General features: G+C 36.4%; 1 protein-coding gene across 2 annotated transcripts in view; it reads left to right on the forward strand.

The window, feature by feature from the left end:
- The window catches only part of BAZ1A (bromodomain adjacent to zinc finger domain 1A), a 64,222-nt gene that overhangs the window by 22,444 nt on the left and 21,055 nt on the right, over positions 1–20,723 (forward strand). The window contains exons 4-16 of one of the 2 annotated variants that reach the window (XM_083862948.1): positions 4,603–4,704; positions 6,594–6,681; positions 8,430–8,564; positions 9,099–9,201; positions 11,206–11,372; positions 12,148–12,243; positions 14,589–14,727; positions 15,179–15,325; positions 17,687–17,782; positions 17,910–18,134; positions 18,791–18,956; positions 19,229–19,342; positions 19,962–20,086. In XM_083862948.1, the coding sequence (XP_083719074.1) occupies positions 4,603–4,704; positions 6,594–6,681; positions 8,430–8,564; positions 9,099–9,201; positions 11,206–11,372; positions 12,148–12,243; positions 14,589–14,727; positions 15,179–15,325; positions 17,687–17,782; positions 17,910–18,134; positions 18,791–18,956; positions 19,229–19,342; positions 19,962–20,086 (1,703 nt within the window). The remainder of the gene's footprint in view (positions 1–4,602; positions 4,705–6,593; positions 6,682–8,429; positions 8,565–9,098; positions 9,202–11,205; positions 11,373–12,147; positions 12,244–14,588; positions 14,728–15,178; positions 15,326–17,686; positions 17,783–17,909; positions 18,135–18,790; positions 18,957–19,228; positions 19,343–19,961; positions 20,087–20,723) is intronic. The other variant, XM_083862947.1, reaches the window with a different exon arrangement.

Raw genomic sequence — 20,723 nt, forward strand, 5'->3', positions numbered from 1 at the left:
TGTAAGGCTAGAGAATCTTAACTGCAAATAGATGTCATTAGAGATCTCAGCCTTTCTGTGACCCTACTCCTGTCGATGTGGGGCAGAAATAGCCATGTAGTCTATACAAATGTTCCTGCTGACCTTTTTTGTTGTATTTTGCAGTAAAAGTTGGGGTGATATGGGAAGAGGGGCTACAATGCTCTTACTGTCCCTCAGAAAAACAGGCTGCTTTCTAAGGCCTGGGTTACAAAGCAAAAGGTAGCAGTCTTCTAAATTCTTAAAACATTTATACTATGCCCTGGGTGCCTCTGGTACCATAGCTTAGTGGTCGCATGAAATAGCAGTATTCACACCTTAAACTGCTAGACTTTTAAAGGTAAGGTTGAACTCTTGTGTTGGCTTTAGCACTCAGCAGCAGCGTAGGGGCTGAGGGGCTTTTGCTGCCAAATGCATACAATTCAGCTGCAACTTAATTATTCGTGGCATTTCTTTTGCCAGGGCTATGAGTATTGTGAATCATCAAGCATCATCAGAAATACTAGAAAAAATATTCTTGGTTTGCTGGCTGGTTCATGGCAGTAAATTTGGGTGTTTGTTCAATTTAAATTGAGTAATTTTGGGGAAGGGCTAATTGTTTCTGCAAATTTTGAGATATAAGAGGTAACAGTTTTTGGAAATAATGTCAGTGTAACCTTACCATCCAGGCCTTTAACTATCTTCAAATGAGTTATTTAACTTTATTTGGAGAAAAAATTATTAACTGGATATGTCAAAATGTGGACATAGCTTGTCATTAAAGCTACATAGTACTTTCAGTACAGTACCTCTTTCTTCATTTTTATTTATTATCTTTCGTTTCTTCCTCTCTCATTCCTCCATCACTTGAATCCAAGAATAATGATGATGGGTAGTCCTCTTTATATTATAAGGAAAGACCATAGTACCTGGATCAAAGGCACCTTAAAATCTTCACCAAAAAGTTAAAAGTCAGGGTTTTGTTGCAGAGTGCTGTTGTCTTGTCCCTAGAGTGTTGTTCTTAATAGTCTTCAGATTGTTCTGTTTTGTTGTTGAAATTTTATTTAAGTTCCAGAAAATATTTGCAGTTCGTTCCAAATGGGCAGTTGTTTTTGTTGCTCGGTACAGAGTTCCTTGTCAGTGGCAACCTCCAAAGATGTGCAGAGGCAGCCTTGCTATGGGAATCAGTTTATTGACAGGTCACCTCTGTCTAAGCCTTGCACTGCAGCATGATGAGACCATAAGTGATTGTGTTATTTAACTAGCATTCAAGGGAGTTTTTTCCATTCCAAAATTCAGTCAAAGAGAAGAAGAAAAGCCACTGCCTTTTTCTAAAAAAGTGGGACAGCAGTCATTTTAGCACTTTAGGACAGCATTCCAGATCCTCTCTCAGTATTTTTTCGGTGAAATTTTTCTACTTCTTTTAATACAGTAAGAAGATACAGGTAGCTGTGGCCAGACTCAGACCAGACAATATAGACAGGTGTCCTGGACAAAGTAATGAGAAGGACAAGGCTGGAGGAGCAGGGTTTGTTTAGTCTGGAGAAAAGGAGGCTTGGGGGGGACCTTAGCATTCCCTACTTACTTGTAGTAAGGTGGAGGTTGCTCTCTTCTCCCATGTAGCAAGTGACAGGATGAGAGGAAATGGCCTCAAATTGTGCAGGGGGAGGTTTATATTGGATAATAGGAAAAATTTCTCCACTGAAACATCAGGCATTGGAATAGGCTGCCCAGGGATGTAATGAAATTGCCATCCCTGAGAGTGTTCAGAAGGCCATGCGGATGTGGTGCTTGAAAATGTGGTTTTAGTGATGAGCACAGTGGTGCCAGGTTCGTAGTTGGACTCAGAGGCCTGTGCCAGTCTTAACGATTCTGTGGTCCTGAGGTGTCAGGAGTTACTTGGTACTGCTCCCTTAGTGCTGTGCTGTCAGAATAGAGCATAGCACTCGTGTAAGAACAAATTTATGTTAAGATCATGTGGTCACCATGCCGAAGTAATGATTATTACCTGTCAGTGGTTCAATAGAACCTTATTGAAAATGCAAGATTCTGACACAAGTACTAGCCACATTCACTTGAGTGCAGCAGAAACTGGTGTAATATGTGTGAATCAATTATGGTTTTTACCTACTAAATTACAAAATACTCTGTGTTTTTTCCTCTGGATTTAGTTGTGTGTCAGAGCTGTGCTGTGAAGATTTTTTTAAGGGATCTCTGCTCTGAAATGGTCTAACCCTTGCTAACTCTAATGAGTTTTACATATATAAAGCTTTACAAAATAAAATATTAACAAAAATGATAATAGTTTTACACTAAAGCTGCTAGATAATCTATATAATTTTTAAAGCTTTCTATGTGTATTGAATGACCTTTATCTTCCTCTTTTGCACTAACCAAAATTTTTTCTCTAAATTTGGAGGAGGATATCGGGAATGTATTTACTTCTTGGAAGAGTAACTGGAAACTCAGAAACTAAACAGAAGAAATGTAGTGTGTTTTGAAATTGTGTTTGGACCATTATATATGATCCACTGAAGTTGAGAAAGATTTACTTAAACTAAGAAGCAAAGATTAATGATAAAGAGTTGAAAATTTGGTTATTCTTTGGGCCCTGAATTTGATTGCAGATAATACAGAAGCTTAGAATCTATTCAAAATGTACAAATAGCTGATATACTTTTGGTTTAATATTGGGACTCTGATGCCTTTTATTTTGTATCTGAACATTATCTGTTTGGGTCATTCTTCAGCTTGCTAGACTAAACGACTGGAAACGCAATGATGTGTGATGAGGTGCAAGTTTGTCTTTCATACTGTCCAGAAATTCCTAGGGACAGCCTTCATTACTTTAGCTTTCCTGTCTTGACACTGAAGATGGTCATGGAAGACCAAATCATGGTATGACCAGAATATGAAAGCTCTTTTAACACACTTATGTAGGGATGTTACAATCTTGCCAGTGGATATACTGGATTACAGTTGACCTCTGTTTTGCTAGTATGAATAGCTGGGTGGGCTTTTTCCTTTACATTTCTTAAACTTTGTTTGCTCCAAGTCACTCACCTTTAGACATCAACTGTGTTGTGCATGCAGTATTGTGCAAGACACTGCATGCATATCACAACATTTATCTGTAGGTCTATTAGATGTGTTGCTCTTTCCAAGTCTCTCTTCTTTTTTTTTTTTTTTGTCAGGCCATTTATTATTAAATATGCTGATAATTTAGTCATTATAAACTATTTTTCTTGAAAACTTTGCAAATTCTTCTCATGTGAAATGACACTAATGGTGAATAAGTAGTGTTTCTTTTAATCTGTATTAATTAATATATTTATTAGACATTAGAATGCTAACATTTCTTGTATTTCCCTTTCACAGAATTAGTGGGGGAGAACAAAAACTGTAATCTTGTAATTTACAACTGTAATGGTAAAAATGCAAATTTTATTTCCAGCAGCATTAACAAGTACAGTTCTCAACATCTTTTTCAAAAGGCTAAAGAACAGCAAGTGATGCACTGTTTTATTTTGTTGCAAACTCCATCTGAAAGCATTTTGTAAGTGCTGGAAGGACTGACAGTGATGAAATGCATAGTTTTGAATCTCCTAGTTCATCTACATAGCTGCTTCAACTTTCCTTCTTGATGAAATAAGATGATGACTGAATTCTTCCTAATAAAGCAGTACAACTCTTGGTTACAAATTGTCACCTCAGGAGAAGTTAGTTCTATTGTTTGATGCCAAAATGCAACATTATTTAAATAAAGTCTTAATAGTTTACCTTTTCCTGAAGTCTGTCCATAAATACACTATTCTTCTTGAAGTATATTGTCTGTGGCAGAACCCTTTTTGTTCTTGTAAAGGAGTACATTTTGGTAGCACATCAGACCTGGGTGTTATGCACCTAGGAAGAGGTGTAACAAAACAGTTGATGTTAAAACTGAAGAAATGTTTTCCATGAGGGAGGAAAAAAAAATCTAGTTCTCTGTAGCAATACCCATAAAAGGGAAATGCACTTTGGCTAATAAAGCATGTAGCCTGATAAACATTTATTTTGAAGTGTAGATATGTTGCCTTATGATTTGTTACATTCTGCTATTTTATGTTGTTGGTAAAGAGTTATTTTGGAAAAATATTTAAGGTGGGTTTTATTTGTTTTGCATGCAATTGATAGATCAGGGACTACTGTTTTTACTGATTTTATTTCTGTCTTTTGGACTCCTTCCTCATAATTTTCTCCTTTTTCCTGTCTTCCTTTTGCCATCATGAATACTGAGAGTATTAAGGAGACAATTTTCTGAACTACAGGGATGTATCCTTACTTGTCTCTCTCTCTTCCTTCCTTCCTTTATCTTACATTTCCTTGCTAAGAAAACATACCTCATTATTCTTCCTATTTCCTTGCAGGAACTGGATTTAATGCAGATTTAAATATAGTAGCAGAAAAGTTGGCACAAATTAATAGGCTCCATTTGGTATCAGTGGAAGTTACAAGCTGGGTATTTTCGAGAAGTCCATTGTGTAGACATGTAAATATATTAAATGTGTAAAATATGAAGCTGATGATATGTGAATGTAAACTTTTAATTTATTTTTTTTTTCCTAGGGAGAAGAAAGCCATAATTGATCCTTCTTTGTTCAAATACAAAGTTCAACCTATTAAAAAACACTTATATGAACCTGTTATTGTTAAAGCATCTCAACTAAGGTAAAAATTAGTACGTGGAAGTTAAAACTGTGCTTTGTAACTGAGTTGCATAAGATGTTTTTGATATAAAATGGCATTTTAAAGCAATGTTAGAGCTGTTAATTAAAAGCGCTGGAACAAAATACTGTAATATAGGCTGTCTATATCAAGGATTCCAAGCTTTGCTGGCATTAACACAGGTACCAACCCCTTGCAAGTCTCTGTTTTCATTGGTGCACAGATGAGACCTGCTGTTGTTGTCTGCAGAAATCGGATTAGTTACCCAGTGTGCAGCAAGCCAATAATTACACACTTGAGAGAGACACCGAGTATTTATTTCAGAGATGTACAAGCCTAGGTGATCAATGGTATTCCATAAATCAAGAACATTTTAGCAAGCAAAAGAATTAGTGCTCATTGGCTACAAGTTACATAGTTCTCTTACTAATTAGTATTCTATTTTCTGTTGGTTAATGACTCCAATTAATTGATTAATTACTGCATCTTATGGTAATTAGTCTGCATGCTCAGTCTTTCTCTTTTGAGTCAGTGCGTTTCTTGTGCCCGTGGTCCTGAGTCAGTGGCTGCAGATTTCCCCCTGCAGAATTGCCTTTTACTCAGTTGGAGCTGATTCAGTACAGTTGCTTGTTTGGGTTTCCTTACCTTGGGAATTCTGCTAGGTGTCTTTGTGACCCCTAAATTCTGCCTTCTTTGTGTCTGCTGTCCGTGGGCATTCTTCCCAAGCTTTGTTAACCTCCCCCCAGGTCTGAAACCACTGAAGCATGTCCAGCCCTAAACTTTAGCAAAGCAGTTCTACCGACAAATAGTTTATTTTTCTAACACCTGAACATCACTTATAGTAGCTAACAACCAAGCTCTCTTTCATGCATTATATTTCCCTTTGTGTTGATAAGGCTTGAAAGTATATAAAGATCAAACATCAAAGAACATCCTTTCTTAAGAAAATTTGTCTTTTGCAACACTGTGATTTCTGATACCTTGGCTGTTGTGGTGTGATTGATGGAGTAGGTGGAAAAAGTTTGAGAACTCTATTAATAGGAATAATAATTATGAACTATTGGCATTGTGAGCACTCTGGTAGCATTGCTGGCTTGAAATGTTGGAGCAGACACTGGCAATCAAATTGATTTTAAAATAGAAAGGTGTAGAGGTTTTGCTTCTTAAATAACAAAATTCGTCTCAAGTTCAGTTAAAATATATGTTTAGAGTAGATTGTACATCAAAACTTCATGTAAAGTGGATGCTGGAAATTTGTGTGATTACAAGTCATTACAGCGCAAGTCAGGATTAGCTTTTTCATTAACTACTCTTGTGTAGTGAAGTTTTTTCCTTCCCATGAAGTAGTGCAGGTTCCCTGTAGTGCCGGGAGCCAGTAGAGTGCACAGTGTCCTGTAGAAAGAAGTGGCATAGCTTGACTGAGAAGTGTGTGAATTCACCTTGACGCTTGTTGGCTTGCCTCCCTGCTTGAGCGATGTGAATGCTGCTTTCCTGCAGTCCCTGGTTTTGTTTGTCCTCCCTCTCTCCTGAAACAGTCAGACTTGGGTTTTATTTAGGAATTTTAAGAAGTATTTGGAGGATCTACTATGAATCAAAAAGGTGTTAAAAAAAGAGGACATAACAGGATTTTCAAAATAAAAACTACAAATGCATAAACCGACTGCTTATGTACTGCTTGGGTTTTGTTTTATTCATAAGGAAAATTTTAATTCAGTTGAGGTTTCAAAGAATAGTTGTTAATTACAGTAGTAAGGGTGTTATTTATAATTAAGAAAATAAGAAAAAGATCAATCATATGATCTATCACATGTATTCTTGCACATACTTTTGGCTGTACTTAAACACTAATTAACGATGTTAGTTGATAATACTATCTTTCTGTCCTAATACAGCCGGAGGAAACATCTCTTTTCTCGTGATAGACTTAAACTTTTTCTGAAACAGCACTGTGAACCACATGATGGAGTAATTAAAGCTAAGGTAAGAAGAAATATTGGATAGAATATTGACACTATTTAGTATTTTTTGCTGTTCTCTACTAGCTGCTCAGAGCTCCTTTTTTAAACTACATCAAATTTAGCTTTTCCAAAGTATAATATACTTTTCCAGAATAAAAAATGAATCCTTCAACTCCTTGTTCAAAACCAGGTTTTTAACTTCTGCTTGTAAACAAGATGGTAATTTTTCTGAACATGAAGCATAATTCTTTAATTTCTTCTTTGGCTACTAGTTTTAAAAAGTCCCCCAAATAAAAGAGCATTTATCTAGAAAAGTTTTATTTGTTAAAACATAATATACTTTTGATTACTCAGGCACATGATATGTTTTTGTTCTTCAGGGTATGCAGTGATATATATAAGTCAAATAAAAATGAACTGGTTTTGTGTTGGTACAGTAAACCAATATTATTCTGTTCTAATGCTTTTAGCTGGAAAATGTTTTATAATAGGTTGAATTCAGTCTCCAGATCTTCAGTGAGGCAAATTAGCAGAGTTTAGGTGGCTGGAATGGGTTTCTGATAAGGCCTTGGATGTTGACTATGCATGTTTTTGTAATCTTAGATATATGGTGGTACTTAGTACAACTCAGACTAAAGTTGACATCTTAGTGGGCACCAGGCAATTGAGAATTTGAGCAGCTTTTCCCACAATTCAGCAATTTCCCTTGCCTTGCTTGCTGTACTACAAGAGATCCTGGACTCCTTCACTGTGTATTGCAGCCTTGACCCTGAAATCCTTGCTATCTTCTTGTTTTGGGAAAGTAGAAGGGTTTTTATTATGTCTGCTATTTTCTCATACAGCTGTGTAACTGCTCATTCTGCACAGCAAGGCTTGGAGAGATGAGTGTCAGTGAGAGTCTTGCCTCTGAAAGTTGTGAAAAACAACAAAGGCAATGGATTTCTAAATAAATGTCTAACTCCAGAGTCTCTTCTAAAGAAATGGAAATAGAAGAAAATAGAACTGAAAGGGATAAACAACCCCATTCCTTGGACTTGTTAGTGGTCATTTTTACTCAGCTCACTCTACCACATTAAGGACTAGTGATCTATTAGTGATGCTTTCTGGAGCCTCAGGAAAGTTGTTATATTCCGTATATGTGTCATCACGTCTTTATTTGGGCTTTCTGTGGAGTGTCTTATTGTCCTCTTGCTGATTGTCTTGCATTTCAGTTATGTGAACATGTCCTATTTGGAATGTCTCCTTTGTATCCTCATCTCTATTGTCCAATAAGGACAGATTTCCTGAAGTCATCAGGTTGAGAAAGTAGACTTGAAAAAAAACTTGGGACAATTTGGAAAAAAGTCTTCCTCCAGAAATAAGTACCTGTGTAATAGAGAATTATGTAATTCTTCAATAAGATAAGTTTCTGCTTTTATCTGTTAAAATTTATTCTTGACACACTTCAATAACTTGTTAGGAAGACACTTTGCAGCTGTGTTTGCTAAAAGGCATATAAAGAAACAACATCTTACCAAATGAAGCCAAATACTAGTTTCAGATGTGTGCTGCGTACCTTATTATCATTATCCACTTGGTAGATTTAACTCTTCACTTACACTATTTCAGAGTGTTATTTCTTACCCTCAGTTAAGCAGTTGTGGATAGTTACTCTTATTGTCTTCTTTTGTGAATTAATGAGTTATTAATTAGCTGCTGTTTAGATTAATTAGCTTATATTTATAAAAAGGTAAGAATTTCACAATATCTATTTTCATCTTTCTTACTAAGGCAACATCAATTGAAAAATATAATCTAGCAGAACAAAACTTCTCCTATTTCTTTCCTGATGAACCACCCACATTTATCTTCAGTCCTGCAAGCAGACGGCGAGGGCGACCTCCAAAGAGGGCATCTGCAGGTCTTGTAAGTAATGACATTTTTAATTCCAGATGAAGACACGTCAGCCTAGTCTATGAAGTTCTTGCATTTGTTAAAGTTTTCAGATCATTTGAAATACATGGTTGACATTGTGCTTTTTTTATTTTGAGGACAGTTGGGATATATTCCACATTTGATCTTAGAGTAATTGCTTTATAGTTAAGCTGGTAAAAGGGATCATACTTGATATGTTATCTTCTTATTTTTGTCATTATTCTGGGATCCCATTGAGAAGCTAGTTTTTCAGTGCATTGTGATGACGGAGTACTTGTCCATTCTGGGATTAATAAATAATTTGCTAAAAAGCTTTAATTTGAGCTCTCAGCTAAAATTATGTCACTTGCCCTCAGATACTGGTATGTCACTTGCCTGTATTTAAACGCTGAGACTCTCAGTCATTATACTACTTCATTGTGTTCTCGAGAACAGTTGAAAAATTGGGAATCTCTTTTGCTGATAATTTCCCTGTAGTTATTATGTTCTTTTTTTTTCCCTTTCCACCTCCAAATTCTCTATCAGGAGGACAATATTACACCTAAACAAAACACCCCAGGAAGCAAAAGTAAAGTATCAAGGGAAAGGGCAAGGTTCCAGAAGCAAAAAGATGATGTACAGGCCATAGGTAAGTTGAAGTTTACTCATATGACCAGTAGAACCAGTTTCTGCAGGTTTGAGAACAGGCCATAATTAGAGTATTTTTGGGGTTGTACCTTTCAAAGGGAAAATGTATTAAGAGTGTACTGCCACGCCACTATTGCCAAGTGCTCCTTTCAATAGTAGCATGCTTGTTTCCTGGTTTTATTTTGTTTTTTCCTTGTTAGTTGACTGAATTGGGGACATGTAGGAAGCTTGTGGTCCAACTATGTTGATTTCTTTCTGAGATAAATAAAGAGCTAAATAATCTTTTGTAGAAGCTCGGATGGTGAAGTTATGAGTAAATTTTACCAGCTGAAGGTATATCAATGCATGAATGTGTAACACAAATCCAGTAGTTTTTCCATTTACGCATTTTCCTCATATAGCAATCTCAAAATTTAAAAGAACTTAAATATATTCTGCCTTTTTTTTTGGTTTAAAAGAGCACAAATCACTTTTGAGATTTTTAGTTTGGATTGGTTGAATTATTTTGGCTTAGTTTTGACCTCTTCCTGATAAATTTAAATTTTATTTCAAATGAAGTAAGGGGACCTATATGCCTTTTGTTTGCGTTTAACTAGTTAAACTGGTATGTCTTCTTGAGGACAAAGGTCATACTAGGAGATATTCTTCTGGATTGTAAGGACTCATGTCCTTCATAAGGAAAGACTTTGATCTGTGGAAGTATTTTAGTGAACTTCTGGGTCCAGCCTCTCATTTCCTTGAACATAGAATTTTTTATCATGGCAAGGACATTCAGAAATGACCTAGTCCAACATCTGCTTAAATAACAGCAAAGTTGTCTGACCCTGCTTTGGGCCTTTCCTTTATAGGAGATGGGGACAATAGAATTTCATGTGTTCCATTAAATTTGTGTGTCCACGTTCTTGCACAACAAGCATCTATTTGTTCATGTGCTGGGAACGACAGCATAGACCAAGGTAACAGTTGATCAGAGTCAGAGCTGCTTCCTCTCTTCTGTGGGCAGAAACTGCAGCTTCTAGAAGACTAGTTAAGTCACATTTTCACCATGTGAAAAGGTAGCAAAATACCAAGTACCTTGAAAAGTTAACCTTCTCAGTATGTTGAAGACCCTGGGGATCAGCTTCACTGCATTTGTTTGCCAGGTAGAGACATTGCTGGAATGTGGAGTAGCTTTCTGTAGAAGGAACCTAGCCCATTTTCAGAATGTTATAGGAAAATGTAATAAAAATCTTTCTTGTTAGTACTATCCATTTGGTAAGAGTAAGGATCTTTTTTCATTTCATTCACTTACGATTCTAGCTTTCCTTTTTATTCAGTTAAAACCGTAAGACCCCCCTTTTATTTGTTAGCCTGTGTGTGGGCTGTCTGTCCTCAGAAAGTGGGAATTTGTATCCTGTTCCACACATGACTGCAAAGGAATCTGCATCTCTTCAGGCAGTAGAATTTATTGTCATTTAAAGTTCAGCCTAAACTTTGTAACTGAAGTAAGATTTGAGCAAAGCACATTGAGCTACTACCTGGGTTCCAAATGTATTGACTTCAGTAATTTGGTAATAACTAAATATTTAAAGATCACTTATTTAAAGGTTTTACTATCACAGATATTTCACAGTTGAGTGTCACACCTGGTTGTGACATGCTTTTATTAACCAGTCATTACTAAATATGTTGCTGTAATTATACGTTGGAATCAGTTCTCATCTTTATATGTCAATTGATAGAAACCAATAAACAAGTAATAACCTTCTGTATACTCATAAAACCAGATATATTTAACTTTATTACCTGTTGACAACCTCATAAAACATGTCTAATACATAGGATGGAAACTGATACTGTAAAGAACTTCCAAGTGTTTGAATTTCTGGTTGGTGTGGAAACAATTCAGTCTTCATAACAATATCTTTTTCATGTGGTAATTATAAAAAGATCATTATTTATGAGTTAAAACTAATATTTTACAAAAGAAAAAATAACTTAGGTTTGGTTTTTTTTTCCTTTATAGCTTTTGAAAAAGCTAAATTAAAACAAGAGAAGGCAAATGCTATAGAAGCTAGGAAAAAGGAGAAAGAAGATAAGGAGAAGAAAAGAGAAGAATTAAAGAAGATTGTGGAAGAAGAAAGGATGAAAAAGAAAGAAGAGAAAGAGAGACTCAAAATAGAAAAGGAAAAAGTAATGCTTTTGAAGTATATGTGTTTCATATAGGAGCAGCATAATGACTTTATAGTTTCCTTATTTCTAAGCTGCTGTTTCAAGTTATTTTCCATTTATCATTTTCAGTTCCTAGAAATGCACTTTAGGAGAGTAGGCAGTTACAAGTTTTGATGATGGGTTGTATTTCTGGTTAACATTCTCTGTAATTTTTTTTTTTTAACCAAAAGTTCATTTTTAATTTGAACTTACTTCTGAAGTAATGTGGTGAGCTTGGGGTGTTTTTGCCAATAATGCACAGAACTATTTAATTGTTGTCCTCTTTGAAGAATCTGTTCTGCATCAGATTGACGGCATATCTAATGGTTGTGGATTTCTGTGTGGATTCTCTTTGGATGTAAATTGCTAAATAACTTTTTGTCAACTTGAATATGAAGAAATTATATATTCCACTATGTTTTACTACAGCTACATTCACAATCTTATTTTGATGGTCTTTTTTGAGGCAACTTTCATAAATGCTGTCTAACTTCTGATATTTTTTTCTTTCTCCATTTCCATCAAAAACCCAAAACACCCCAACAAAAGCAACAAGTAATCGAACAAAGTATCACCTCATTTAAATATTTTTTGCCACTATAATTTTAAACAAAATAAAAATTAATAGATTACTCCATTCTACTTAAATGTGATATTTTACTTTTCAGTGTGATTGAATAGTAAGTGGTGCAGTTTTTAAAAATTGCAATAAGGCCATGTAACAATATTTACATACAATTGTGACTTTTTTTTTCAGGAAAGGGAGAAGCTGCGTGAGGAGAAAAGAAAATATGTGGAATACCTGAAACAGTGGAGTAAGCCTAGAGAAGATATGGAGTGTGATGACCTTAAGGTATGATTGAATTTGGAATGGCTGGAGATTGTAGTTTGCAGGGTCCCCAGATGGATTAGATTCCCTAATGCAGAGGCAAATCTAGATCTGATGGGAATGCTAGAGGATGTGAGTCACCTGCGCTGTGTAATACATATTTCCCAGTGGCAATGTTAATAGGATCATCTGCATTTTCAGCCTCCAGAAAAGCATTACAGCCTGTGCTCAGTCTACAATAGAACCTTTTCCAAGTGCTGGCATTACTGAGTGGAGGGTATTGAGTATACCTGATTTTTGTATTAGGTATACAAAATGAGCTCACTTAGAACAAATGTGACTGACTTAAAATATTTGAGTAATTAAAAAACTAAATTTTTGGCTGCAAAAGTTGGAAAAGACATTGGCTTGTTACATCCTGTGACATTCTTTTGATTTAAACTGTAGCAATATACTATATATTAGATACTATATGTATCATGGTTAATGAGCATTTTTCATGATGATACTGGAAACCTGTAAAAAGTAACAAGAATTTGCTTCTCAAAGAACTTATGTTTCACACAAGCATCTAGTGTGGCTGTACATAACAGGAGGTTTTCTAATGTTACACATTCATGTACACTTTATTGTGATCCATTTTGGCAGGGACGAATCTTCAGAAACACAAGGATGAGAGTTTGAGATACGCAGGGAAACATAACGTGCAAGGAGGGCAAGTGGAAATAAAGGAGTGTGTTAAATGAATTCAAGTGAAAGCACTGATTGGGAGGAGTATGAGAGCTGAACACGTTTGCAAGGGGAGCTGTATGGCCATCGAAGATGGCAGTGAAAACTCTAAGCTATGTAGAAAGGGAAAAAGGCCATTGCTGAAAGGAGAGCAAACTGTGAAAACAGTGCTGCTATATTTCTACTGGAAAGAAAAGGAGGGGTGGAAAAGCAGTGTCATCACTGCAGTGAGACTCTGCTGCTCTACTCTGCTGGTGCAGCCTCACCTGGACTACTGCGTGAGTTTTTGGGCACTGCAATATAAGACATGAAGCTATTAGAGAGTGTCCATAGGAGGGGAAAAAAGAATGGTAAAGGGGCTGGCGAGGAAGCCATATGAGGAGTGGCTGAAATCACTTGGTCTGTTCAGCCTGGAAGGAGACTGAGGGGACACCTCATCATAGTCTACAATATCCTTGTGAGAAGAGGAGGGGCAGGCACTGATCTCTTCTCTATGATGCCCAGACAGGATGTGAGGGAATGGCCTGAAGTTGTGCCAGGGGAGGATTAGGTTGGATATTAGAAAAAGCTTTTTCACCCAGAGGGTGGCTGGGCACTGGAACAGGCTTCTAAGGGAAGTGGTCACAGCACCAAGCCTGACAGAACCATTTGGATGGTGCTGTCAGGCACAGCGGGTGATTCTTTACATGATGGTCCTGTGCAGAGCCAGCAGTTGGAATTGAAGATCCTTGTCGTTCTCTTCCAACACAAAATAATCTGTTAATTTGTGGTTCTGTAAATTGACAAGAATATCAGTAAAGATGAGTTTAGTTGGGGACTGCTTTTGAAAAGATTCCCTTCTCAGAAAATACACTAAATACCTCACTATATTCTTCTAAAGCATAGTATTCAGCTTTCTTCTTTTTAATATTTGTGAACTACCACATTTATGGAAAAGAGACAACATTCTGGAATTTGGTCAATTATATGTGCTAAGAAATAGTAAGTGAAGACAAATCTTGAAGATAGTAATTTCAAAATCAAATAGTGTTAGACACTGTCATCTGTGATTTGAAGGCGGTGTCTTTTTTGTCTTAGGGTGCTTACATCAGCTCCCTTTAATATGTTTTCAGCTACCATAAGAGCTTTAGAATGAAAAAAAAGCATTATCAGAACATACAGTTGTTAGACATGATCTTGCATATCCTAGTATTAGAAGGGCTTGTTTTATGTGAACGTGTTAGGGGTTTGGTTTGCTTGTCTTTGCAAGCAGTCATAAGTAACTTTTAAGAGTATGTTTATTTTTGCTTGTCCAGACAGTTCAGGAAACTGGCATTCAGAACTCTTGTGAAATAATACAGATATAAAGGAAAAATCTTAACAGCCAATGTTCTTAACTTGTAGTGGGATTAACTTCATGGACATGAGTAAACTTCTTCCTCAAAAATTTTACATTCGAGTTGTATGCTCTTTGGTTTCCAAAGTTAGTGCTATCACTAGTGTTACCATGATAACTGATCATGTGTCCTGTGGGACTCTTTAGTAAAATGTAGAGAAATTCAACAAATACATTCCTTAGAATAATAGACTCTTTGGTTTTAATCACTTGTGTACTTTGCACAAACCAAATACTGTATTAAGTGGTCCCATTTGGTTTGCAGGAACTTCCCATTCCAATGCCAGTGAAGACAAGACTTCCTCCTGAGATCTTTGGTGATGCTCTGATGGTTTTGGAGTTTTTACATGCTTTTGGGGAACTTTTTGATCTTCAAGATGAATTTCCTGAAGGAGTGACTTTAGGCAAGTTGTGCTTTATGTGGCAAGGTGCCCCAGTTTGGTGGTTTCCCTTCTACCAAACTGCCAAACGACTTAAGTGCACACAAGTACCAGTACTAGAAAATTTTCTGTGTGGCTTTCATCTGTCAGTGCTAACACATGTATATCAATCCAGTTTTCAGTTCATGGTCAACTCCAACGGACTTGTAAAATCAAAATTAATTTTGATGTACAAGTTGTTATTCTGCTTGTCAGAATATCTACTTGTACTTTTTCCTTGCAATTATGTATTACGAAAACAATGTTTAGTCAGGGCTCTTTCTGACACCATCACCCTAGGAATATATGCAGTAAATGATGGAAACGTAATTTAGTTATCATACCTGAAGGAAAAAAAAAATGTTTTCATTCTTCAGTACATAATTTTTTTTCCAACTTTGCGGCAAAAGTGACGCTTCTTAAACTTTATTCACAGAGGTTTTAGAGGAAGCTCTTGTAGGAAATGACACTGAAGGCCCACTATGTGAATTGCTGTTTTTCTTCCTGACTGCCATCTTTCAGGCAATGGCCGAAGAGGAAGAGGAAGTGGCCAAAGATCAAATAGCTGATGCTGAGACCAAAGGTCAGATCTTTAATTTCACTGCTGAAAAGCTGAAATTGCACTGGAATTAACTTTAAGCTGCATGATTTTTTTGGCATTCCTTTGTTTAACCTTGTCTTATTATGCATGGATATTGTATGTAAATGGGCTTGTTTTTTCTCTTCTGTCTGAAGAAGTCCATGCCCTTAAACTGGGCATGGACTGCAGGGTCTGGGGGAAATAGAGAAAAAGGAAGCTCATTGTTACTATGATTGTATCCTGCAAAGCATAATAAGCTTTTAACAGCATTGCTTGTGTTTCAGAGGTGCAGGAAGCATCTTTACCTTCCTTCTCTTCCTCCAGCATTTTACAAGTTTCTCCTGAGGGTCAGGAAACAAGTAATTTTCCTAATTCTTAAAGATATCTGTCTCTATAAAAAAAATCTTTACCTAACTAGATTAAAAACTAAAACTCCCCAGCACAACTGTAATGGAGAACTGAATATTCATTGTCCTCCAACACTTGAAGTTACGCATGCACAGCTCCTGGATACTGCTGTGTGTGTCCTTTCAGTAAAGACTCTCACAGTCACTCTGACTTTGGTCTTTGCTCTAAAGCCGATGTTGCCCCCATTTTCAGAGGCATTCAGGGTATACTAACCACTGATCAGAAGGCTTTGCAGGCTTTGTTGCAAATTTGTGGTTCTGTGTTTATGGACTGCCAAATTTGCTGACTAAAGGAGAAGCTTTGACTAGCTTTCCTACTAGCCTTTATTTCATTAGAGGTAGGTACATAAGCGCATTCCCTATTTGAGGTCAGGTGAATTCCATGGTGCCCCTGTAAGCCAGATGTGCGAGTTATACGAAGGGTCCTTTAATTCCACCCTTAAAGCTTGTTTATTTTCGTGCTTAAGATTTACATCCAGTCTATAAGTTATGTAAAGCATGGTCAAAGTCTTCAATAACAGAGGCTGCTCTTGTTCTTTAAATAAAGTTACAGATTTGAGACGGTGTTAGTAAGTTTAGACTGTATTTTAATTACTGTTGAATTTAGCAATTAAACTCTACTTGTTAACTACTGAGAGTACTACTTTGGCAATACAAGCAAGGATTCCATTATCAGGTAATCATAGAATAGTTGATTAGATTTGATATTATTCATATGGCTGATTAGAAAACCATAATGTAACTTTAATGTTTTAATTGTCATGGGGCTGACAATTGCAGAAGTCTGCCATTTTGTTTCTAGTTTAGCAGAGTTGTGGGTAAAGGCACTTCATTTCTTATGTTTTACTTGCCTCAGAACTTTCATTTCTTGTCACTCTTGTTTAGACATCTTCTTTCCCGTAAAGGAATTACATAGTCTTGGCTTTGTAATGCTGGGTAACCAAAGTAGCAGTAGTCAGCATGTTTGCTCAGTTAAATTCTGTACAGGAAGCATTTCTGCAGCAGGGAACACCATGAATATGTAGTTTGGGGTTTACAGTACTTTTTCAAAGTGTGTTATATAGTTAGTGAGAGAGGAGGTGCAGAGATTCATTTTGCAGTGTCTGGGTGACAGTTTTCAAACATTAATCATCATATATAGGAGTGTTGTGGGTTTGCGTTTTATGTATTTTGTATAGTTTGTATTTGTGGTTTTATTTTGACTTGGTGACTTTAACAGCTTAATAATTTGGATTTGAATAAAGTGAAATTGTTGAAACAGCATACAGTGCTGAAAATAACTCTGCCAACCCTCTGGAGAAATACCTGTAAGTGCTGAGGAAACCTTTGTTTAAGAAACAAGAACTTGCTGTTTCTCCCTTTCACTTCCCTGCTTTCCTGGTCAGTTTGCTTATGTCATTAAGTGCAGGTGCTTGATTTGGTGAAATATCATTTATTTGTAATGGCTTAGTAATTGTGTTTGTGCAGAACAGGCTGTATCTGAGTTACATATAGAAAGTATAAAGTGAATGGTGATAGTGATTGGTTTGAGTTATGCTGCCTAAAAATAAAAATTATTATAAGAAAAACAGTTCGTTTGAGGAAAAGAAATACAGGTGTTCTTGCATTGCTACTTCTCTGCGCTTTCAAGCGTGTTCCTGGATTTGTTCTTGCTGCCTTTTATGTTGCCGTTGTGCATGTTTTGTGTGTTGCGGTTGCTTTAACACCTTATATGGTGTTCTCCCTATATATAGCATGTGGTGCATGTCCTTAGTTCTTAGCTGGAATTTTTTAGTTGCATTTAAAGATCTATAAATTTTTGTTTGGATGTTGAATTGAGTTCTGACTACATTGATGCATCTGTAACTATCATCCCTCTTTCTGCTTTGTCTGCAACTCTCAAAACACAGCTTCCTTTCCTCCCCTCCACAGTACAAGTTTTAATTTGCACTAGAATAAAGTGTTTATTTCCTTAAAGATTTAACAGAGGCTTTGGATGAAGATGCAGACCCCACAAAATCTGCACTGTCTGCAGTTGCAACTTTGGCAGCTGCATGGCCCCAGTTACATCAGGGTATGTGTGGGTTTCACTTCTTGTTTTGTTACTGTTATTATTTTGGTCTGTATTTTAAAGAACTATTTTTATATTTATGTACATTTAAATGTCTATATAAATAACTGTTCATTCTTCTCAACTGTAGGCTGCAATTTGAAAAACTTGGATCTTGATAGCTGCACTCTTTCTGAGATTCTCAGACTTCACATTCTAGCATCAGGTGCTGATATAACATCAGCCAATGCAAAATACCGTTACCAGAAACGAGGAGGGTTTGATACTACTGATGATGCTTGCATGGAGCTGAGATTAAGTAATCCTGGTCTCTTGAAGAAACTTTCAAGTACCTCAGTATATGATTTGTTGCCAGGTAATAAAAGACAATACATGTTAGAGATTATTAGATTGCTCAATAAGTGATCGATTTCACAACTGCTTTATACCAATGATGGTCAAAATTTACTGCATCATAGAATAACTGAGTTTGGAAAGTATCTCTGGGGATCATATGTAGACCAACACTCACCCCCTATGCTTCAGTCCCCACAAGCACATCCCACCACATCAGAGATTGCAGAGCTAGGCAGGCTCATTACTTCTGAGTAGCTTTTCTTTCATCCCATTTTAAAATATTAGTGTTGCTCGCATAAGGAGATCTCTCTGGAAGAAGCACTGGGGTGTTTCATTCAGCCCTTGCTTTTTTTTCCTGTTTGTATTTGTGTCTTTTGTTCATTATTTGGAAATGGAGAAAAAAATCGGTCTACTGTTCCTTTATCTCTGTTTTGAAGATAATACTGCATTTTACTACTTCTTTTGGTGGTAGAAGTTAATAAATTAAAAATAAAGGCTTGTACCTCTGAGCAAAGCAGATACGCTTTCAGGAAATGTCTCTGCGAGTGCACTTAGTGCACTAAAATGATTGTTCACTTGTTCCTAAGTGAGAGCAGATCCAGTTTGGAGTCTGTAGGAGGTAGGCTTATTATCAATTGCATAGTGAAATATAAACATTGGTCCAAATTCTGTTAGGAGAAAAGATGAAGATCCTTCATGCTCTCTGTGGGAAACTCCTGACTCTTGTCTCCACTCGAGATTTCATTGAGGACTCTGTTGATGTGCTGCGACAAGCAAAACAGGAATTCCGGGAATTAAAGGCAGAACAGCATCGCAAAGAACGAGAGGCGGCAGCAGCAAGGTAGAACTGAGATATGGAAAACTAAATTTTGGTGCTACAAATGAGATTAATCCCTCAGTTGGCAGAAAGCATAGGAGAAACAGTAGTAATGTTTCTGTTTTATGCTGATTCCCTGAGACAATACACAGGAGTGAAACTTAGTTGTGGTAAATGTTGTGTTTTCCCATGTTGCTGCTATTTTTGGATGATGTTTTAGTATAAAAGAAAAAAGATGTGGACAGACCAGATAGTAGATTAATTGCAACTGGTTTCTATATCCTTCTTACTAATAGGATACGTAAGAGAAGAGAAGAAAGATTAAAAGAACAAGAGTTAAAAATGAAAGAAAAACAAGAAAAGCTGAAGGAAGAGGAGCAAAGAATTCCTGCTGTTGAAATATCTGTTGGGTATGATACATTGTATTACTGTGATGTATATCATATAGCACTTTTCGGCTTCATGGCCAGACCTCACATGTGTAGTTTCATTGACTTGATCATATGCAAAGGTGTATTTTAAGTATATTGTCCTTAATGTTAATTTTATTTTTCTTCATAGTGGTGTAGAATTGGTAAAAAAGTTACCTTGTAAAAACTTCCCGTGTTTCTGTAGGGTATTAATTATATTTGCTAGATGAGGCAAAAATGTGTAACAAGCATTTTATGGAATTACATATACATTTTTGGAAGGAAACTTAGACATGAAAAAAATCTATAACAATAGAACTACACTAAGATGTCTCCAAAAATGATCTGATTATAATAATCATACACTTCAAATGAAAGTGTGACTACCAAAGAGCAGGGTTTAGTCCTTAAATTTAGAGTTTAGTGGATTTCTTCTGGACTTTATATAGTCCGTGATTTACAGTTTATTTCTTAAGAGCATTACTGGTATTTTATTAGTTAAGTACTTGGAAGATAAAAGTACTCTTTGTGTCAAAGGTGCTGTATTTTATTTTTTATCATTTAGTTTATATTGCCTGGTTGGTTAGCTAGTAACCTTTTGTTTATTTTGCTGTGTCAGGGAGGAGGAACGGGAAGAGCTCGATACTAGTACAGAGAGCAAAGAGATGGAGCGTAAAGAGCAAGACGTGGACACAGCCACAGAGGATGAGGAAGAGCTGGGACCAAACAAAAAACGACGGAGAGGTAATGCAATAATGAATTTGTTTGTGTACCTGTGCACCTGCATGCACCTGGCAAGCTCTTGTGTTTTATAGTAAAAGTATCAATCTTTGCCATCTTTTTCTTTTAAGGAAAAATCCCACACTTGAATATTATCATAATGGGCTATTAAGTGCATTGAGCCAGTCTGGTGTAATTCTTACGGTCAGCTGTATGTTCTTTCACACTTCTGTTTCTCCTTGTCTTCTATATGTGTTGTGTGTATTCCTCCTTGTCTAAAAAATATTATGGTGTTGCCTGACAACCCATTACATGTACTTCCCCCCATAAAGAGAGTTGTAAGAGTTTCATCTAATAGGAGATGGTGTGGGTTTGATTTTTTAATTTTTTTTTTTTCTTTTAGTAAACTGCAAAACCAACTGGTATTTCAAAAGAAAACATTAGATCAAGCATTTGGGTGTAGCTTGCCTTTGTTAATGCCTCCTGTACAAGAATAAAACCAGACTTATGCTTAGATTTAATTTCCTCAGCAGTGTGCTAGTAGGAACTGCAGTGCAGTAAGTGGTGCAGCCTGCTGTTCCTAACTAAACATAGATGTCACCACAGGAGGATGAATTGTTGATGGCTTTGGGCTGCTAGCTCATCTGTGTCTTTCTGCTGG

Source organism: Zosterops lateralis (assembly GCF_965231275.1).
Source record: "Zosterops lateralis genome assembly, chromosome: 6".
Lineage (NCBI taxonomy): Eukaryota > Metazoa > Chordata > Aves > Passeriformes > Zosteropidae > Zosterops > Zosterops lateralis.